Source organism: Arachis duranensis, chromosome 7, assembly GCF_000817695.3.
Source record: "Arachis duranensis cultivar V14167 chromosome 7, aradu.V14167.gnm2.J7QH, whole genome shotgun sequence".
NCBI lineage: Eukaryota > Viridiplantae > Streptophyta > Magnoliopsida > Fabales > Fabaceae > Arachis > Arachis duranensis.
Genome location: NC_029778.3, coordinates 25,093,024 through 25,114,907, shown reverse-complemented (window position 1 = coordinate 25,114,907; position 21,884 = coordinate 25,093,024). Strand labels below are relative to the sequence as shown.

The 21,884-nt window shown below is 38.4% G+C and overlaps 3 protein-coding genes across 4 annotated transcripts; 1 reads left to right on the top strand and 2 right to left on the bottom strand.

The window, feature by feature from the left end:
* Positions 1-12,241: 12,241 nt before the first annotated feature.
* On the top strand, positions 12,242-14,441 carry LOC107458465 (uncharacterized). Its single transcript, XM_052251544.1, has 5 exons — positions 12,242-12,438; positions 12,644-13,135; positions 13,437-13,492; positions 13,578-13,729; positions 14,357-14,441. The coding sequence occupies exons 1-5, from the start codon at positions 12,387-12,389 to the stop codon at positions 14,439-14,441; spliced, it is 837 nt and encodes a 278-aa protein (XP_052107504.1). The 5' UTR covers positions 12,242-12,386.
* A 302-nt stretch (positions 14,442-14,743) lies between these two features.
* LOC107458466 (pathogenesis-related thaumatin-like protein 3.5) lies at positions 14,744-17,079 on the bottom strand. The gene is made up of 2 exons (XM_016076668.3): positions 15,774-17,079; positions 14,744-15,084 (listed from the first exon to the last, which is right to left on the bottom strand). Exons 1-2 carry the CDS (start codon positions 16,255-16,257, stop codon positions 14,744-14,746), a joined length of 825 nt encoding a protein of 274 aa, XP_015932154.1. The 5' UTR covers positions 16,258-17,079.
* Positions 17,080-17,875: 796 nt separating this feature from the next.
* Positions 17,876-21,010, bottom strand: LOC107458477 (uncharacterized). Of its 2 annotated transcripts, XR_008001357.1 has the most exons (4): positions 20,582-21,010; positions 19,866-19,951; positions 18,494-18,637; positions 17,876-18,161 (listed from the first exon to the last, which is right to left on the bottom strand). XR_008001357.1 is itself a non-coding variant. In XM_052251925.1 (2 exons), exon 2 carries the CDS (start codon positions 19,869-19,871, stop codon positions 19,434-19,436), a length of 438 nt encoding a protein of 145 aa, XP_052107885.1. In that variant the 5' UTR covers positions 19,872-19,951; positions 20,582-20,985; the 3' UTR covers positions 19,027-19,433. The 2 variants fall into 2 exon arrangements, 1 of the variants encoding a protein (XP_052107885.1); XM_052251925.1 differs by lacking the exons at positions 17,876-18,161; positions 18,494-18,637 and having other exon boundaries at positions 19,027-19,951; positions 20,582-20,985.
* Between the last annotated feature and the right edge of the window lie 874 nt (positions 21,011-21,884).

The following is a 21,884-nucleotide window of genomic DNA, read 5'->3' as shown; positions in this document are numbered from 1 at the left end:
TACCTGAAATCACAGAAAAACACACAAACTCATAGTAAAGTCCATAAATGTGAATTTAACATAAAAACTAATGAAAACATCCCTAAAAGTAGCTCAAACTTACTAAAAACTACCTAAAAACAATGCCAAAAAGCGTATAAATTATCCGCTCATCAGGAACCAATCCAGAACACTCAAGATAGACTACATCGTGGTCGACGTAAGCTCGGCCTACAATGCCTTAATAGGTCGGACAATGTTAAATCAACTCAGTGCAATAGTTTCAACCCCACATCTATGTATGAAATTCCCAACTGCGGAAGGGATAGCTACAATAAAGGCAGATCAAAAGATGGCACGTCGCTGTTACAACGAAAGCCTAAACCTCCGAGGTGAAGGAGGAGAGTTCCACACAATCGAGCTCAGTGGAGTTCAGAGGCGAGAAGAACTTCGACCACAACCCGAAGGAGAAGTAGAAAGAATCCATATCGGAGACACCTCAGATAAAACAACTAACATTGGTACGATCCTAAAAGGAGACATAAAAGAATCACTAATACGGTTCCTACGAGATAATGTTGATCTCTTCGCATAGAAAGCCGCCGACATGCCAGGTATTGATCTCGAACTAATGAGCCACAAGTTGGCAGTCTATCCGGGATCCCGGCCGGTACAACAAAGACGAAGAAAACTTGGACCAGAATGAGCTCAGGCTGTAGAGGAGCAAGTACAAGCGCTACTTGAGGCCGGGTTCATAAGGGAAGTCAAGTATTCACTATGGCTAGCAAACATCGTCTTGGTGAAAAAGTCAAATGGGAAGTGGCGAATGTGTACCGACTACACCGACCTCAACAAAGCCTGCCCAAAAGACCCCTATCCACTCCCAAGCATCGACGCTCTAGTGGATGCTTCATCAGGATATCAGTATCTCTCATTCATGGACGCATATTCAGGGTACAATCAAATCCCTATGTATCCACCAGATCAAGAAAAAACCTCGTTCCTAACACCGAAAGCAAACTATTGTTACATAGTGATGCCTTTTGGTCTCAAGAACGCAGGACCTACTTATCAAAGGCTAATGAATAAAATCTTCTCAGATCACATCGGAAAAATCATGGAGGTCTACGTGGATGACATGTTGATAAAGACACAAAGCGAAGAGACATCATTAACCGATTTGATTCAAGTTTTCGATACCATAAGGAAGCACGGTATGCGACTCAACCCGGCTAAATGCACCTTCGCAGTTGAAGCAGGTAAATTTTTAGGATTTATGCTCACACAAAGGGGAATCGAGGCAAATCCAGATAAATGCCAGGCCATACTCAACATGAAGAGCCCAACCTGCGTCAAAGAGGTACAACAACTAAATGGAAGGTTGGCAGCCTTGTCCAGATTCCTCGCAGGATCAGCGATAAGATCCCTCCCTTTCTACGCTACCTTGAAGAAGGGAAAGAACTTCGAATGGACAGCGCAATGTGAACAAGCCTTCAAAAACTTCAAAGAATTCTTGGGGCAACCACATATCCTATCTCGACCACAAGAGGGAGAATCGCTCATACTATACCTCGCGGTAGGAAGTCGGGCAATAGCCTCAGTGCTGATTCGAGAAGACGAAAGAGGCCAACAACCCGTCTACTTCATTAGTAAAGCACTACAGGGATCAAAGCTGAACTACCAGAAAATAGAAAAATTTGCATACGCTCTGATACTCACATCCCGGCGACTTCGCCCATACTTCCAAGCACATACCATCAAAGTTCGGACCAACCAGCCCATAAAAGGGATATTACAGAAAACAGATCTGGCAAGAAGAATCCTACAATGGGCAATCGAGTTGTCCGAGTTCGACCTCCAATATGAGGCACGAACAGCCATCAAATCACAACACCTGGCCGATTTCATCGCAGAATTCACAGACATCCCGGAAATCCCCATAGAGTGGAACATATACGTCGACAGATCCTCAAATAAAACAGGAAGCGGTGCGGGGGTGATAATCGAAAGCAACCAAGGAACTCAACTTGAGCTCTCCCTTAAATTCGGATTCCCGACCTCGAACAATCAAGCGGAATACGAAGCGCTACTAGCCGGTTTGAAGCTGGCTAGGGAGGTTGGAGCTCGGAAACTCAACATCTACAGTGACTCACAAGTCGTTACCTCACAAATAACAGGAAGCTACCAAGCTAAAGACCCGACCATGAAAAAATATTTGGATAGAACCAAAGAACAGCTCAGACAACTCGGAGAATACATGATCTACCACATTCCCCGAAAGCAAAATGCCCGAGCTGATGCACTTTCAAAATTAGCCAGCACCAAACCAGGGGGCAACAACAGAAGCCTCATCCAGGAGATACTACAGAACCTGTCAATATCAGAAGAAGAAGTCCTAGCCATAATAGGTCGGGATCAAGGATGGATGACCCCCATAATAAATTACCTCAAAACAGAAGCACTCCCTACAGATGAAAAGGAGGCGAAGAGGCTGAAAAGGGAGGCACAGTATTATACTATCATAAACAACACACTATACAAAAGAGGGATATCAACACCTTTACTAAAATGCGTACCGACTTCTAACACAAAAGAAGTCTTGGAGGAAGTACACAGCGACATTTGTGGTAATCATCTCGGAGCGCAAGCTCTCACCAAAAAGATACTCCGGGCATGATTCTATTGGCCAACTCTACAAAAGGATGCTACAGAATTTGTGAGGACATGCCCACCATGCCAGAAGCATGCCAACTTTCACATCGCCCCACCAGAAAAGCTCATCAGCGTGACCTCGCCCTGGCCATTTGCAAAATGGGGACTCGACCTTCTCGGACCCTTCCCACAGGGATCGGGACAAGTAAAATTCCTCATAGTAGGAGTATACTATTTCACAAAATGGATCGAGGCAGAACCCCTAGCCAAAGCCACCCCTCAAAGAAGTTGAAAATTCCTATATAGGAACATTATTACGAGGTTCGGGGTACCATACTCCATCACTATAGACAACGGTACCCAATTTACAGAGGCATGCTTCAGAAAACTGGTGGCCGACTTGAACATAAAACACCAGTTCACCTCCGTCAAACATCCCCAAGCCAATGGGCAAGCCGAAGCTGCCAACAAAGTCATATTGGCCGGACTAAAGCGGAGGCTACAAGAATCAAAAGGAGCCTGGGCCGAGGAACTCCCACAAGTCCTATGGGCGTATCGAACAACCCCCCATTCTACTACAAATGAATCACCATTCCGACTGGCATACGAAGCGGAGGCAATGATTCCAATAGAAATCGAAGAAGGATCCCCCCGAGTAGTCCACTACAATGAACGAGCAAACTCTCAACTTCAGAGAGAAGAACTCGACTTGTTACCCGAAATCCAAGAAAGAGCTTGGATCAGGAAAGAAGCTCTAAAATGATGAATGGCTTCCAGATATAATCTAAAGGTAGTGCCGAGAAGCTTCGCAGAGAATGCTCTCCTCCTAATCAGAAATGACATTGGAACAGCTCGACCCGAAGAAGGAAAGCTGGCAGCAAACTGGAAAGGACCCTACCGAGTCATTGAAGTACTGTGGAAGGGCTACTACAGACTGTCCGAGCTTGATGGACGAGAGCTTCACCGATCATGGCACGCCTGCAACCTACGAAGGTACTACAGTTAGAAAAGGTAAAAGGTCTCACTAAATGGATGCACTCTTTTTCCTGAAAAAGTTTTTTAATGAGGCACCAGGTCGAGACCTAGACCAGAAAAATCCTACATGTATATATTCGCATTTTCCTTTAAATAAAATATATATTTTAGATATTCTACAAGAGTCCAAGACGCATTAATCTGAAGTATTCATCGTCCGATTATAAAACAACAGGTCGGCAGAAAGTGAAAAACAAATTCACTGCCCGACCACGATAAAGATAATCGTCCGATAAAGGTGAAAACGCGATTCACCCAAAGGACGATCTAAAGATGCCAACCGTTTTCTACAAATTGGCAAAGATGAACACAGAATAATGTAAGAAGTTATCGAAAGCAATCCAAAAAAGAACCTGACGAGGTCTTATGGATAGCTAAAATAATAACTTAAAGACTGGCCGACGTGCGGAAGTCGGACCAAGTCAACCCAAGTTATAAGTAAACCCTGGAAAGAGGAATGGCCAACCCTATTAAAGAGGATTACTTTAACTTAGAAGGGCCCGGCATAATAAAAGTTTGCCCAAAATGAAAAGTTATACAAGTAGTCCCTGAAAGAGATCTGACAAAAGATCCAAGAAAGAGGACTACGAAGAATAACTTAAAGGAGACCGATATAACCAAGTCGGACTCCTACCATTAAAAAAAGTTATCAAGTAGTCCTTGAAAGAGATCTGACAAAAGATCCAAGAAAGACGACTACGAAGAATAACTTAAAGGAGACCGATATAACCAAGTCGGACTCCTACCATTAAAAAAAAAGTTATCAAGTAGTCCCTGAAAGAGATCTGACAAAAGATCCAAGAAAGAGGACTACGAAGAATAACTTAAAGGAGACCGACATAACCAAGTCGGACTCCTACCATTAAAAAGTTATCAAAGTAATCCCTGAAAGAGACCTAACAGAGGTCCAAGAAAGAGGATTACAAAAAAAACTCATAAATGGACCAACGCGAAGAAGCTGGCTATAAAGTACTAAAATACAAAGCAATGGCGAAAAAAAACTAGGAAGCACGTCGGACCCACGCAACTACAGTCTCAAAGGATCCGAGCTACAAGCAATAAGTACAAAGCAATCCAAAGAAGCCAAGAAACAAAATGCAAAAATCCGAAAAGGGATATCACGCCAAAGAGAGCATAAATACGAAGCTTCGAAAAACCACCATAATCAACCTCAGAAAGCGGCCTTTTGTTTTTCAAAATGAAGCTACCAGGCAGGCAACTTAAAAATGTCAAACGAGAAATAGAAAAATAAAGAGTTCAAAAAGCCCACACATTGGGCCAGCTACACAAAAAAGTTATAAAAAAAAGTTTCCACAAAACGCCCACAAGTCGGGCCAACTACAAATCAACAGAAGTTTTCTCGGCAGCATCGGGAGCTTTCTTGGTGGCATCAGAATCAGGAGAAGGAGGGCGAGCTTGAATAGGCACAGCGTCAACAGTTCCATCATCCCGGTTCAAGATTTGGCAATCCGGATCAACTGTAACAGGAGAAACCGAGGAGGTTGACACTTTGAGAGAAGGAACTGGAGGAGGGTCAGCATCATCATCATCTTGGTCGTCAGGGACAATCTTACCATCCCTCACCACATTATCCAAGCTGATAAGAGACAGGTCGGCATCAGGGGCAACAACGCGAAATTGCTCCATCAGATTCTCGGAGGCAGCAGTTACGCTACCCACAAGATGGCCCTGAAGCTCACCATAATCAGCCCGAGCAGTCTCCAACTCACTCCGAAGGCGCATGATTTCCCTATAAGCTGAGATATAGCTGTTCTTATGCTTCAGGGCCATGTCTTCAGCCAGCCTCAAAGAAACAGCAAGGGCAATAGAACTAGCCTTTTCACCCTCCAGCTCCTTCTCCACCTTTGCCAACTTCACCTCCAACTCCTCTTTCAGGCCCTTGATCCGATTAAACTCCGACTTGGCCTCCTCCATAAAAGACTTGGTGGCATGAATCGGAATCCCCTGAACTGTTCGGAAAATAGCCGCACTCATATGAGCCATCTTCACACTATTCTTGGCCATAAAATATAGGTGCTGAAGGAGAGACACATCGTCCATGGAAAGTCCACCATAGGGAGCAATTTGCTGATCAATAAATTCACGGCATTAAAGTCGGGGGCATCTAGATTGAAGGGTTCAATGGTTTTTTGCTTTTTACTAGGAGGGGGACCAGAAGCTGCAGTAGATGATTGGGGAGGATCAACTAGGCGGACCCGAGGAACAGGAATTGCTTTCCTCGGTACAGGAAGCTTCAAAGGAATCTGAAAAGATCCCTCTCCGGCCACCTTGGCCGAGATGTTCAAAGCAGCAGTGGCCTTCTTCGCCTTCTTAAAGGCCTTCAAAGAATCAGTATTTTTCGACATCTCTGCAAACATAGCAACAGCCAAGAGTTACAAATGTAATGAAGAGAAAGGAAAAACAAGTACAAAAGCAAAGCCAAACAAAATACCCAGAACAGTTCGAACCAAGGAAGGATCATTCAAGAATCTCTTCGTATCAAGATGAGGTGGTTTCCCCCAAAGATCCTCGAGAACAACCACAAAAGCACGTTCAATGTCATCTAGCATCTCCCAAGTGTAGCGAGATACTCGAACATCTTTTTGCCACTCTAGGGGGAAGGAGGGCTCGTCGTTTTCATCAAGAAAAAAGGGGTGGACCCCCTCAACAGCTCGAACTTTGAAAAAGTAGTTCTTAAAGTCTTTAAAGGACTCATCATACATAGCAAACACTTTGTGCCCCTGAGCGGACCGAAAAGAAACCCAAGAAGCTTTCTTTTTTGAGGAACCACCAGGCTTGGCGGAAACAAACAAATAAAGGAACAAAGTCTGGGAAGGAGCTACATCTAGTTCACGGCAGAGAAGTTGAAAAATCTTAATAAAACCCCAGGAATTAGGGTGAAGCTGGGAAGGAGCAATATTACACGACCACAGCAGGTCGGTCTCAAAAGCGGTAAAAGGAAAAGAAACGTTCAACTGACTGAAAAAGTACTCGTAAGCATAAAAGAAGGGACGCTCTCCCTCGACAGAAGTCGGAAAACAGACTCTCTCGTCAGAGTCAGGGGCAACAAGCTCATAATCCTCCTCACGAGCGTTGTTACCACAAATCCTATGGCGCTTCCTCAGTTCGGCACAGAACTCGGCATCCACAATAGAAACACACAACAAGACAAGGGAGTCCAGCCAGTCGGACATCCCCTCGGGAACTCTGGAAGACATCTCTACGATGTTATGGCGAGAAGACATAGGGCCAACTATATCATAAACCGAAGGTCAAAAAGTAAAAGAAGTAAGGAAACGGAAAGTAGAAACCAAACCTGGAAAGTTCTGAAGAAAAGGGAAAGCTGGGGCAGGAAAAACGTCTCTCAAAGGAAGCACCAACGGAGTACCAAAACGAAACGGCGTAGAGAAAGAGTAAGGTAAAACAGAGCAAACACAGAGGAAAAAGTTAAAAACGGGAGAAGAGAGAAATGTGAAGAAGTTACGAAATGCGTGAAGAAGAAAAACCATTTCTGGGTTTTCAAAATCAAAATAAAAGGGCCTAGGAGAAACGGGGCAATTAATGTTAAATAAAAGGCAATTAAACCCTCACACGTTTCCAAAGCGCCGATATAAAAGTGCGCGCTTTTAGAAGAAAACGTTCTACATTCAAAAACTTCTACAAAGGGAATCGACAAAAATGCTTGAGTTCGGCCTCAAGAAGGACCGAATTCTAGGACTCGACCTCAGGAAAGAAGACCGAGCTCAAGCAGGGGCACTGTTCATACCCTGGGTCGAGCTATCCGACCTGGGGTGATTGAAGATAAAGTGACCGACCTCTTCAGGTTAGACTATCCGACCTCTTCTCAGAGAGCTCGGCCAAATCGACAAGAGAGCCCAGTAAAGGGCCCAAATAGAGGAACACGACCCAAATCCTAAGGCGGCCTAAGCCTATAGAGATAAGGGCGGTTCCGCTGAAGACACGCTGACCTCAACCCTAAAGATAAAGATAAGATAAGATAACTAACTTATCTTATCCAACAAAGGTCACGTCTCAACACTATACATACATTGGAGCACCCAGGTATAACTCATACTCTGATTCTACTCAATACCTGCTTAATACCCTTGCTAACTTAAGCATCGGAGTCCCTTGCAGGTACCCCCCACCCTCCGGGGACGAAGGATCAGCACCATCACCAAGTCTAACAAGTCAGACACACCAGCTCCGGCCGCTGTACACCTGCCGGACACGTCGGCTCCAACAACACAGAAGATCTCGTCCGAGATCGACCTACAGTTTCAGGTAACCCTCGGAACACCACCCTTTTGTGAGACATGTCAAAACTCTTCTCACAAGCACAGAATCAGGATACATAATTCCCATAGCATCTAAGCCAACAATGATGATGTTGAATCTCTCGAACAGTTCATCAATAGATTCTCCTTCCTTCATTGCAAACATTTCATATTCTCTGTTCAACATATCTATCCGGGTCTTCTTCACTATGGTGGTTCCTTCATGGGTGATTTGAAGTTTGTCCCAGATTTTCTTTGCAAGTGCATCGTGATACTCGTCGATATTCCTCGAAGATGATAGCACAGTTGAGCAAATTGACAGCCTTGGCATTGAGCTCCACTTTCTTTCTATCTTCCTCGGTCCATCTTGCTTCGGGTTTAAGAGAGATTACTCCTTCAGCAGTTGTGGTGGTTGGGAATTGGGGACCCTCCAGGATGATCTTCCAAAGTCTATAGTCTACTGCTTGCACAAAATCTTCATTCTCTCCTTTCAATAGGTGTAGTTTTTCCCATTGAAAAGAGGAGGTCTGTTGCTTGACTATCCCTCTGTCAGGTTGTAGGAAACCATATTTGAGCCACTATTTTCTACCATCTGGATTTTCTCTCCAAGCTGCAAAGCTTGATCTCTTTGAGACCAAGCTCTGATACCAATTGATAGTTTTCAGTGGCTAAGAGAAGGGGGGTTGAATCTTAGCCCCTTTTTCACTTAATAACACTTGCTAGTCTTTGAAACAACTTCTGGAGACTTTTTTATTTTTGTCTCGTACCCAGCCACAAGACTTTTTCTTTTTATCTCGTTACCCAGCACGAGATATTTTTCAGTTTTATCTCCTGTACAGCAGAAACAGAAATGGAGTAGAAGAGAGAAAAAATTACACCCAGATATATCCTGGTTCAGCTGCTAAGTGCAGTGCAGCCTACATCCAGTCTCCATCACAACAATGATGAAATTTCACTATCCTTCCTATCTGGGACAAGTCCAGAATCTAAATCCCAACCCTGAACTTGACTTAGTTACTGCCAAGCTTTCAACTACTAAGTGCTAACCTAACTTGCAAGGAGATTCCCACAGAATCATGAAACACAGCACAAATGTACAAAGGAACTCTAAGGACATCTATGGATTTTTTTCTTTTAATTTTGCACGCTCTGCCTTTTTCCGCTCTATGGCTTTTTCACACAAACCTCAATGTTTGCCTTTTTTTCCATGAGACTCAAAATAGACAAAATTAAATAGAAAATTACAAAATAGAGAACATTGAAGGAGAAGAACTTCTGTTTAGCTTAGGTAGCTATGTGAACACTGTGCCTTGCACTCTCACTCCTTGCTCCTTGCTTCAAACCCTGGCTATTCTCCCTTATATATAAGGGGAAGCCTCCACGGTTGAAATCAAATAAACCAAGCTAAACTTCTTCTTCTTCATGCAATCCGGTTCGGCCAGAGAGAGAGGAGAGATAACTGAATGCTTAAACCAACATGCAATTACCTCTGTGTCTTTCTTTTGCACCAAACTCCACCAATCCGAGCCCTCCATCTTGTCTTGCACACCAAGAAGGATCCTTAGCCCTTGATGAGTTTTCTGATGCATGACAGCTCCTCTTGCTCCACTTTTGCTTCCTCCTTCATGTAGCCTCCCTAGCTACCTTCTGTGATGAGTGAACCCAAAAGCAAAGACGAGCCATCCCTCAAGATCTTCTTCCTCTGACCGAAATCTTCTTCTTCCATTTTTGGTATGGAGAAGCTGAGATACCTTCACCAAATCTTACTATTTGTGATGAAAATCTCAGCCACAGTATACTTTTTATTTTCTTTTTCTTGCCAACATTACAATGGTCTTTAGTTTGCTTCTAGCTTCTTCTTGATAGCTTGCAAAAGCTTCCATGGTTGATTTATATTGGGCTTGGAATTTTTCTTTTCTTTTCGGACCAAGTAACATAACCAAAATTTCAGCCACCATAATCACATCAATTTAATACCAAGGCTGAATATATTTTTGACATAATTGGGCTTGTTATAATTTTTTTTTCTTTTCGGCCCAATTACAAAAACCTGCATAGCAAAATTATTTCAATTAACATATTTGAATTGGAATCAAATTAATAATTTTGCAATTAATTATATTAATAATGTTTAGTCATCACTAATATTAACTTAGACTTTTCCAAACTCATCATCATGGTATCCACCACCTCCATGGATTTTCCTGTTAGAGTGCTTATGTTCCATATCCTAAATCTCAACCTTATGTCACTCTGACATTTACTTTTACCATTTTCTTTGTGAACTAGCTTATTTACTTTCATCCGTTTACGAAAATACGGAAATCCTTGCTCATTTAACACTACACCAGGGTACCGATGCAGCAGCTCTCGCTCATTTGACACTGTACGCGAGCTATACAGCGCGTTACTTTCGGACAACGATCTAGCTTTAGCGCAATAATACCTTTGATCCATGTCATGAAGATTCGACTAAATTTTTATGTTGGCTATCGAAGGCCTAACACAACCCTCCTTCTTTATCCGGGTTTAGGACTGGCTATGTACCGTAGGTGTAGCATAGGTGGAGTTATCACTAATAACATTCCAATGTAAAAAAAATTAGCAACACTTTTACATCATTTTCAACTTTTTTTACCATTTTAAGCATTATCGCATTATTTTTCAACCTATCCTATGTCGTAGGCATGGAATGCAAAATAGACTAACAACGCGATCGTGCACATGCTATCTGCACAATAGGAATGAATAATAGACAGGATGATGAGCGAAAACTAATGCTCACGAATGCTGGCAAGTACACAAGATCGTTGAAGTAATACTACGATGAGTGGATATCGTTTCCACGAGGATTAATGGATTGAGGCAAGCAACATCTAATTAAATCTCTAATTAGATTGATCAAACCTTAGATTTTGGATTGTAGATCTTAAAGAAAAGAAGAAACAGAGAGGAAGAGAATGAGAGAATATTTTGAAGTTGGAAGAAAATCAATAGATGAGAATGTTGAAGGTCTCGAAGATGTTTAATTCTTGGAAGAACAATGCTTATACTTTCTTATTTACTTCATGCAAAAAACTTTTCACAACAAGTCATTTATAACCAAACCTCAATCCCTTGGTGATTTAATTTCTCTCAACCCATGTAATTGCCAATTCCTTGGACAACTAATCAAGAGAAAAGGTGAAGAATGGTTTCAATTTTAAGCCATACAATCTTCAAGAATTATCACTAGCTGAATTATATGTCACTTATTCAAACTAGATCTAGATAATTGAAGATTGTGAGATGAGTTTTAAGCTAATTTTGAAATTAATTTTCCAAATATAAAATCAGAATCCAAGACAGAATTAGAGTATTTTCCAATAGTTCTAACCATTATTGGTGAAGAACAAAATTCGATCTTGAAAAAGCAAAGAAGCATGAATTAAAACCGAAGTGGACTGGCCGGTTCGATCGAAAAATTGGTGAACCAAATCCTAAGCCGGTTCGGTTTGCTCCTTGGACCGTTCAAGGAAGAAAACTGGTGTGAACTAGTAAGAACTGGAAAAAATCGATCAAAATTGGTGCAAACTGGTCTAACCATTATTGATGAAGAACAAAATCTGATCTTGAAAAAGCAAAGAAGCATGAATTAAAACACTGTTGCCAAGGTTCAAACCAAGAACCTTAGTGTTGTAGTATCTTTCCGTTGCTACTCAGCCATCATGCTCCTTATAATTAAATATGACAAATAATAATTATATAGTTACATAATTTTATAGATATCTAATTTAATTTAATTTTGTATTTTCTATTTTTCAAATTAATGATATTTTAACGATGTATCATTATTAATATAAATATAAATTTCACTAAAAATTTATTAATTTACTTGATCTATTTCAATGCTAGTATTATGATTAAAGTTATTTGTTTTGATACTAGTATTAAAATCTATTGATATTATAAAATTTGTTATTTTTATTGTGTCAAACTAAAATACTATTATAATAGTATAGATAATTTTTATATTAATTATTTTTAAAATTTAAGACTTAATTCTTTATAAAATGTTAGTAAAAATATATATTTTAAATTTTAATTTTAATTTTTTTTATTATTTTATATTTTTTATTTACGTAAGATCAATTATAAGTAAGATCAATTTTACTTATTCAACCAATAATTTCTCATTTAAACCAATAAGTTAATAAATTTGTAACTTGACCCAACTATGCGTAGAGGGCAGTTATGACATTCTCACTGCCACAACGGTCATAAACTCATAATCCCTCGATTTAAAAACGGGGAAGATGAGTGTGTATTAAGTATTAACACTTTCGGTTTCTCACAATCTTACTTTGACCGCCGGCACCGCCATACCTCCGCCACTTCCGCCACCCAGTCTCACTTCCACACTGTGCTGGTTGCCTGACCTCCAACCTCCTGAGCACAACACAAATGGCAGCGCCACCACGAACTGGGCGCTTGTTTCAAGACACCAACGCCTACGGTACTCTTTCTCGTTTCTTTTTTTTTTTTCAACCGAGTTTTCTACCAATAATCTAAGTTATTTTTATCATATTGAACTCCTGAAAATTCGAATCATATTATCGAAAACTTGACTCTTGGCCGATTCCACTTTTTTTTCTCGCAAAATCAAAAACTACAAATTTCTTGGTGTGTTAACTGTTTCTTTCTGATTCTTGATTATGCAGCTCCCAGGAAAGTTAGGGTTTCGGGAAGAAAGCCTCTTTCTGATGTATCCAATAATGCAGGGAACAAACCCCTCGATGCCTCAGCCAAACCCTCTGTTTCGGTTACTCGTCCATCCAAACAGATTATTAAGTCTAATCTCGATAATAATAATAATAATAATAACATCTCTGTTATTATGAACGATGGAGCCGTTTTTGTTTCTTCTTCTGCAAAGGCAAAGAATCTTGAATCCAGTAACATCAGGACAGCGAATAACACGGCTTCTGGGAAATCGAAGACCGGTGGTGGTGGCAGTAGGAAGGTTCTTTCTGACATTTCAAACACAGGGAAGTTGCCTCTTCTGGAGATAAAGGAAAAGAAAACCCTGAAGTCATTGAGAGAGGAGGAACCTCTTTTTCCTTCTGCAATTGGTGAAGAGATGTGCCGGCACGATCATCGGAGGTGTGTCGAAGCACAATCTAAGGCTCTGGATTTTCGCTTCATAATGAATGGTAATGATTACAAGTTCGTGTTCGGTTATTGTGTTTTGTTGTTGCTTGACTAAGGGAATGCTAGTTTTTCTATTACATGAATTTTGATGCACTTAACACTTAAGCAAGTGGTCCAATCGCTTCCGTTCTTTTGTCAATGTGAAAAGAAGTTATTTTTGCTAGGTGACTTTAGGTAATTGGATACACGTGTAAAGCTGCGTTATATTCACATCACATCAAAATTAAATTTTATTTTTTATTGTGAAGTTCAGGTTGGAACATAGTTTACATATTTATTCTTTAATTTTCTTGATTTGATCAGATTGTTTTAGGGACTTGAAGGTTTCAGCTGAACCACCTTTGAATATCAAAATTGAGGTTCGATTGTAGATCCTTAACTTTTATCCTGGTCTTGGTCTTTCTCTCCTTGTCATGTTTCTATCTAACTCTCTGTCGTTTCTAGTCTGAGAGCGAGCACTGGGAATCTGACGAGGAACCTGAGCTGTCGATTCCTGAAGGGCAGTCCCGGATGTGGCATTGGAGTGGGATCAGCTCTCCAGAACACTGCAACAATGAAGAACACTTGGAACTGCCTTCGAGCCCAGTGAACTTTGAGTTGAGAGAGTAACCATAATTCTCTAATTGTTGATTTTGTAAAGAACTTGATATAGAATATAGGTTTTCTGTGCCACTGAATTACCTTGTGCTAAGAAACTAAATTGCTAATGCTGAGTGAGATATTGGTCACTTGAATTATGTCGATTACAACTGCAATACAATTAAAATATCTAATATTAGGTTTAGTGCCTTACTATACACAAGTGGTTGCATCTCTGTTCCATAAACATTTAATTCTGGATATCCAAATTTGTACATCACATGCTGAGGATATTACATTTCAAATAATGAGTGTTTTAATACTTCTCCATGTTACATTGCTAATGACCAAGTGTGCTTATGGAAACATTTTTTTTTCTTCTTCTGATCAAAGCATTTAAAACTTATCTTGAGAGGACAGGAGTAAAGTAAATATAAAATTAGCAGTAAGTGCTGTTAGCAGAGAATCAGTGGTTCTTAATAATCTCCAAGCATATGAAAAGAGCATTAGAAGCAGCTTCCACATTAATTTGGTTCCTTACTTTTTTGCTTCTTCACTTGGTCTTTCTTTTTCTCCATTCCCTTCAAAAACACCTATTACACCATCTAGCATTCTTTTCACATCAATGGCTGTGTCATTGCCAGAATTGCCAAGAGCCTGGTGACCAAGAGAAAGGTTGGAACTCCAAAGGACAAGGGAGCATTTGAAGAAGATCCTGTGTCGTTGTAAGATATTAGTTGATTAGTTGAATTGCTTGCACGTGTATGGAAATAACTTAAAAGAGAATGCAAAAATAATCATGTTTAGGAGAATAGATCGTCTCGATAATTTTTCACATGATTCTATCATGTATGACATTTCACTTGGGTCTCATATTTTAAATGAATTGTGAGATATCACACATGACAAAAGTCATCAGAAAAATCAATATGAGAGGATCTATTCTCATCGTGTCAGATATACTTTTAACTACTTATGATATTTTAATTTAAAGTATTTATATTTTATTATGAAACATCGTTCTAAAGTGGCTAAGAGCATACAAGACTACTAATCAGGAATTGAATTGAAGGGAGAGAAAAGTGTTTTTGTGCATACCTATAGCTGCTAGGACAAAAAACAATGTCATATTCATAAGCTTTGCAAGTGAAGGTGCTTGTTCCATCATCAAATGCATAGCTATAGGCTCTTGGACAAGCCCTCTTGAAAATGGTGGAATAATAAGAGGGCTGGCATGTTGTTGGGTTTGCAAATGCTCCACTGCAGCAGTATTGGTCTGACCCAAATGCCTCACAAGCACTCCTACAGCCTACTACACCACCTTCATCTTGGTATCCATCTCCACCAACCACTTGAAGTTCTTTTGGACAACCTACATAAGTTTCATTTATTTTGTGTCAAAAAAGATAAAAGCTACTAGTCCCGTTTTTTTAATTAGAATATGATTCAAAGTTAAAATTACTTGAAAAACTTTGCTAAGATTAAGGGATCATGGTTAGATAATTCAAAATTATTAAAATTAAAGAACGGTGTCAATTTTTTTTTAGCATGATTGCTTAATATTTGAAATATAGGGTAGTACTTAAGGATTAAGGAAGCTTGAATGCATGATATAAGTTATCAACTGTATATCAAAATTTAGTCAACAAATTAGTTATTCATATAAAATATATATTGAAGTATAAAATATTCATTAAAAATTAGTTAATATTTATACACAAATATAATGTAGTTGAATTTTAGTATGTACATGATATTTTTGATAATTTATATCATCCTTCTATTCCATATTAACTGTCATTTTAGATTTAAATTAACTATAATTTAACAATTGTAATAAAATATTAATTAATTAATTTATATCAAATTCTCTATTTATTTTGTGGGAGGAGGGATAGTTGGTCAAAGATAGATTTGTTTCATTGATCGTTGAAAGATAAAATTCAGAAATGATTATTTTTCTTATTTCTCTTGACTCCTTTTAGATAAATATATACGTGTTTTTATGCGAATGAACCATGGTGTAAAATTATTTCTTGAACTCTAAATTAACATTCTTACCTCTATTAATATCAGTAACACAACCTGTGGCATTACAAGCAGCACCCCCATATACACCTCGTGGTTGAGCAAGCAATGGTAAATTGTAACCATCTACCATACTCACGTCATAATAGTCTTGATCAGTGCCTTTACCAAGCGTTATCTCAAACAAGGAGGTAGGAGGAGCAGCACCATTTCCATCACACTCAAGCCTTCCTCCGCAATCGCCGGTTTGGCATTTGCCAGTTCCGGTTGCATCAAAAGTGCAACCAGTCCTTGCCCATATCCGGCCGGACCACCCAGGAACACTTGTGAGTTTCACACTTAGGCCGGGGTCTAGACGGAATCCGGTTGTTGCAAGTGATGGCGAGCCTGCGCCGGAGAGGGTACCGGGCCATATAGTATAGGGACAGTTGTTGGTTATTGTGAAAATGCTAGAGAAAGAACAAGAGAAGAACGTAAACATAACAAGAAAGAAAGTTGGGAATTTCCATATTGACATTTTTAATTATTGTAATTTGTATGGTACCCTTTGTAGAAAATTAGAACGGATAGAAATTAGATTGATAAGCCAAGGAATGGCCAAACCTCATTATATGCTATGTATGACTTATGATTCATGCATTACAAAAACCAACAAAACGTTACTTTACTTTGATGAAATTCTCAGCCGCAAGATGTACTTTATGGGTTTAGTATTTCTTAATATTGTGGATGGCCTAATCTAGAAGCTATTCTTTGCAGTTTCATGGGAATTGTACAAAAAATGGAAAAAGAAAATTTATATTATGAAACCCATATGATTGGAGAATCGGCGTCAGGACTCAGATTCTGATCTTGCTCTAGGATGTTGACATAGGATGATCCTAAAAGGATGTACATAGGATTCCTCATACATGAAAGCATGTTGACTAGGTAATACCTCGGATGCAAACTTCTGTGCATATTTTCCCTTCGTAGCATAAAATATTAGTATATTTATAATTTTTTTTGTTTAGTATGCAGCAGGTATCTATCAAGCCGATAACCCAATGACTAATTTCTCGGATACTATAAAGGCACACAAAGTGAGCGACCTTCCCAAGCAAACTCTATTCCCATCCTCCACAGACCTGCCAACTTGCGTTGGTAGTATATTTATACTTTAATGTGATATATTCAATTCTTTTAATTTAATCTCAGGTAAACTACTAAAAATATTCCTAAATTATTTTTTTGCCAACAAAAATATCTGTAAATTTTGTTATAAAAAACCACCAAATTATTTAAAAAAAGTGACAAAAATACACCTTCTATAAAGTGTAAACGTCTTATATGACAAATTAGATTATCACATTGAAAAATGATTTTCCGTTATCAGAAGAAGTCTCTAATTACAGTTGGATGTTTTTGACAGATTATTAAATTATTTAAAAATATTTTTGTTAATAACAAAATTTGAAAATATTTTCTTAAATGACAAAATAATACCATACATTTTTTGTAGTTTACTCTAAATCTCATTTCATTTAAGAACTATAAATGAAAAAGAAATCATTATTGATATTTTTAGATCATATATTGAATACACTTTTGAATCACGTCACATAAATATATTTTAGAGTATTTAATTGTTTCTTCGGTAGCACACCTAACACACTCCTTGACCTCGGAGAGCAATGACTTCGGGACATTGACATGTAACAACTATTGACCTTTCATGCGAAGCAAAGGAATAGTTTTACATTGACCAAGTTCTCACTTCAGGTATATATATGCTAGTGATAATTACTGTTGACAAAAATTGTTGAATACTATAGCTGCTATATAAAGTATAACAGACTCCACCGAGACAACCCTCATCGTAAAAGCCAAAACTTCGGTGGAAAAGGTTAGTGTGTGTCAAGTCAGAGGTAGATTCATGTATCTGCCTAAGCATAATTTTACATGATAATATATTAACGTGATTTGTGTGTGAAACAACAATATTATGATTTAGGTACATCACATATGCCAAATTTTAAAAGAATACTTCATAATTTAAAGCAAACTATAAAATATCATCCATCTATTTCTATAAAATCATCATTATCAAGAAATTTTTTAAGCCTATTTCTCCCGACACAGAACAGAAAAACCACTTCGAATAATAATCCTCCAAATTTCATTGGTTGAAGAATACCATAACCCAGAATAAGACATACATCACAAAACCTCTGAATTCGAAGACATTAAATTATCCACCTGCTTATGTACCAAAAAAATTTACATCAGCTTAAAAAACATACCAGAAAATATTGAGAAGAAACCAGCTGTATTGCTTTCTATATAGAGGTCTACTTATCAGTTTTTGATAGATAAATGGCGATGATGATGATGATGATAAGTATCCCGCTAAGGTCCCAATTATTTGCTCAATGCCACAATCTAAGAAAGAAAAAGGAAATAAAAGAAGATAAATAGATAATATAAACGAAAGTCAAATGCCTAATGTTTGTTAATCATGGTTATCAGAGAATAAAGATACAGCTGATAGGAATACTGAGAATCAGAAAACATATTAAAATAGTGAAAGGATGATTAAACAAGGGAAGTAGTTTACCATTAAGATGGTTATGCCACCTACTAGTAACTACTTTACAAGATATAACACACACACTACAATATCTCTAATAATGGCAGATAATTCCAATTAAATTAAGATTGATCATGCCTATAGTTTCAGCTTTCTAAATTGTTAATAACTTAATATCACTCACCCACATCATAACTGCTCTCAACTCAATCCTTTTGTTTCCACTTAGCATATCAAGATCATGATTATTTGCCTGAGCTCATCACATAACTGTCCTCTTCCTCCATATTCCAAGACAGACTCAAGCAGAATTTGCAAGCCCCTGTACCTGCATCAAGAAAATGATATTCCTTAACATTTCAGGTTATAATGTATAGGGATTCTATATCAAAAGAATTTAGTTAGTAGTCAGTATGCAACGCATGTTTCGAGTGTTCCTTTGCAGCACAAGCTTCAAAAACCTGCATGGGTTACATCTAACCACAGACATCAAGCTGAAAAGAAAATCAAAAGAGAATTAAAACAAATAAACATGTGAAAAACTATATCAGATTTCACCAGATAACCTACCGACAACCTTGTTCATATGAGGAACTGGAGGGAACCTGAACTTACAAAACTCGGTGTCTATCATAACCCTAGAAGTTAAATAATACAATTCAGCACAGTAGCATTATTAATGAGTACACTAATACCATAATATGGCTGCCTTGAGAATACAGATAAAGTAGAAACTTGAATACATTTCCCGAGTATACATCATTCGGGTCAATAATCAAATTCAAGCATTCTAAAATGCCAGAACACATCCTTTTGTCAGTTTTCAAAGTCTGACTCTCAATAAGGTTAACCCAAAACTGAAACCAAAGTCAATTCATGTGCCATAAACTAGTGCATAGATACTGCTCAAATCCCCATTCAACAGTCAAGCAAAACTACCTCAAATACTGCATTACATTAATGCTAGAAATATAAGTAAGTACTTCCTACAGCACATGGGGACACATCAAGTCCACCAAATACGATCAAGTTCTGTTATCGATAGAAAAAGTAAAAAAGCAATTTCAAAAGGATAAGAGAAAATGAGTCAAATGACAGAGTCTTCTTAGTTGAATAATAGATATCTAGCTCATATCCATGCCATCTCCAACTTGGCTGCAGATAGGACTGACAGCAGAGAAGGATCTCTCGAAAGGAGACGGGTGGAATTGTGCATCACGCCTCCGCTTACAACCACAGCTATCAGCGAGCGAATTCTCTGCATCAAGCTTTCTGCGAACACCTCTCACAGCTTGTTCCTCTTCTTGCGAAAGGGGGAAAATTTTGCCACTTGCTAGGCAAAGAGAGCTATGATTATCATACAGAATTCTCTGGTTACAGTTTTTATCACAGATGTGAGTCAGCCCTGTTAGCTTGCAGCGGTACATGTTCCCGCAAACATTTTCATTTTGACATTTCCAGTCACATTTGTGAACAGGAACAGGACCATCTTGGCCCAAAATACTTGACAGATAAATAACATTTGCAGGAGCTGCAACCATAGATTTGCCATATACCTCCATTCTTTCGATCAAAAATCCAAACAGCAACTTCTAAGATTCCAATCTAATACACTCCAACTTCAAGGCCTTTCCCAAATCGTCTGCAGCCCCACCACAACAAAACAGAATGGAGTCAAACTCAACATAAACTGCCCTTCCTGTCTTTAAAGAATATAACAACGACTGCATTCTTCTTGATTCACAAACTAATTTTGCTTAACCTTTCTCGCAAACAATGAACTAATTTCACACTCTTATGTAACTATTCATTCCCTTTCAGGAAAAAGAAAATAAGGGTTATATCACATGGAATATTAAAAACTGCTTCAATAAATTCGACTTTAATCATTGAATGCAACCTATACAAAACATTAACAAGCTTTTGACAAACCATACAAATAGGGTCACACAAATAGCCACATCCATCAGACCTAAACCATGGAGAATTCAAATTTCAAAAACAATACGATATGAAAATTGACACAGCCACTGCAATAATAAATAAATAAACAATAAAATAGTAATTATCCATTAGTGAAAACCTAACCAACACTACCGTTTTTGTCCACAATCCCAGGATAACAATTCCCACAACAATTCATGGCAAAATTCAAAAAACACATAAGCATTACAAGTATAAATTTATGCTATTTAGGATCACAAGTGAACCAAACACAAAGAAAAGCCAAAAAAAATAAAAAAGAAAAAAAAAGTCAAAAAAATAAACTCACACGCTGTTCAACCAAAATCAATCTTCCGAGTTTTCTTCCTCCTCAGTACCTACAAAACAAGGATAGAAAACACAAACCAAAACCACAAAAACAAACAACAAAAATTGATGAAAAACAAAAAAACCTAACTCTCTCTCTCTCTAGGAAAGTCACTCTCTCTCTAATTGAAACTAGAAGAAAAGGAAAAAGAAAGCGAGGAATGAAGCACAAAGCGTGGAGTATTTATAGAAAAACCGGACTGTGATGGTGGACACTGCACTTGGAAAGAGAGTACGGACAAAACCAAAAAAACGATCAAAACAAACGCAAATGAACGCCAAATTTCGGGCAAATTGCGGTCCAAATGCAACCCGTTTCGGGTCGGGTGATGACAAGTGTCAGAATCAGCAACCATCTTTCACCTACAATTTTGGATGAACTATCGGATCACAACTCCAACTTTCTTTCTCAACCCATCACCCCTTTTTCACTTCTAATACTTCTACGATGAGATAGACAAAAGTATACAAAAAAATATTTTTAAGATCATAAAAATACATATAATAGAATCAAAATTTTAATGTATACATCAAAAATGGTTAATAATAGACAAAATTAATCTATTATTTGAGGAGTTCTATTTTTATTTAGTTTAGTGTATATGTGGTCTATTTGACACTCTTTAGTCCTTATTATTATTATTATTATCATTATTTTCAATAGTTGAGATGGAAATTAACAATTTCTTTTTAAAAAATATTCAGTTTGGTCTCTCAAATTACACTCAAGTCTTAATTTAGTTTTTGAAGTTTTAATTGCCTCAATTTAGTCCCTAAATTTTTTAAACTTTAATCATATAAGTGTCTGCGGTGGTTTCCGTCACAAAATCAATTGAAAAGTTTATGAACTAAATTGAGGCAATTGAAACTTCAGGGACTAAATTGAAGTTCGAGTGTAATTTCAAAGACCAAATTGAGTATTTTCTCAATTTTTTTAAAAATATTTATTTATTTTTTATAAAAGATTTTTATTAGAATATAAAAGATTTAAATTTTCAATGTATCTATTTTACATTTATGTTCTGGCCCAGCCCATCAAACCTAAGATCTGGGCCCGGATGACCGCCTGACCCGACAGGTTACCGAGTCCAAATCAGGAGGTGACCCGAACCACATCCCCTTTTCCGTGAACTTGGACAGCTGGCGTAGGAAGTTTTTAGGAAAGAGGGTCTGTCCATGTGGGACCCGCCCTAAGTACAGACTATATAAGGGGAGGGGCCTACCCTTCCCCCAGGTACGTCACCTACCCTATACCTAATCGCCAC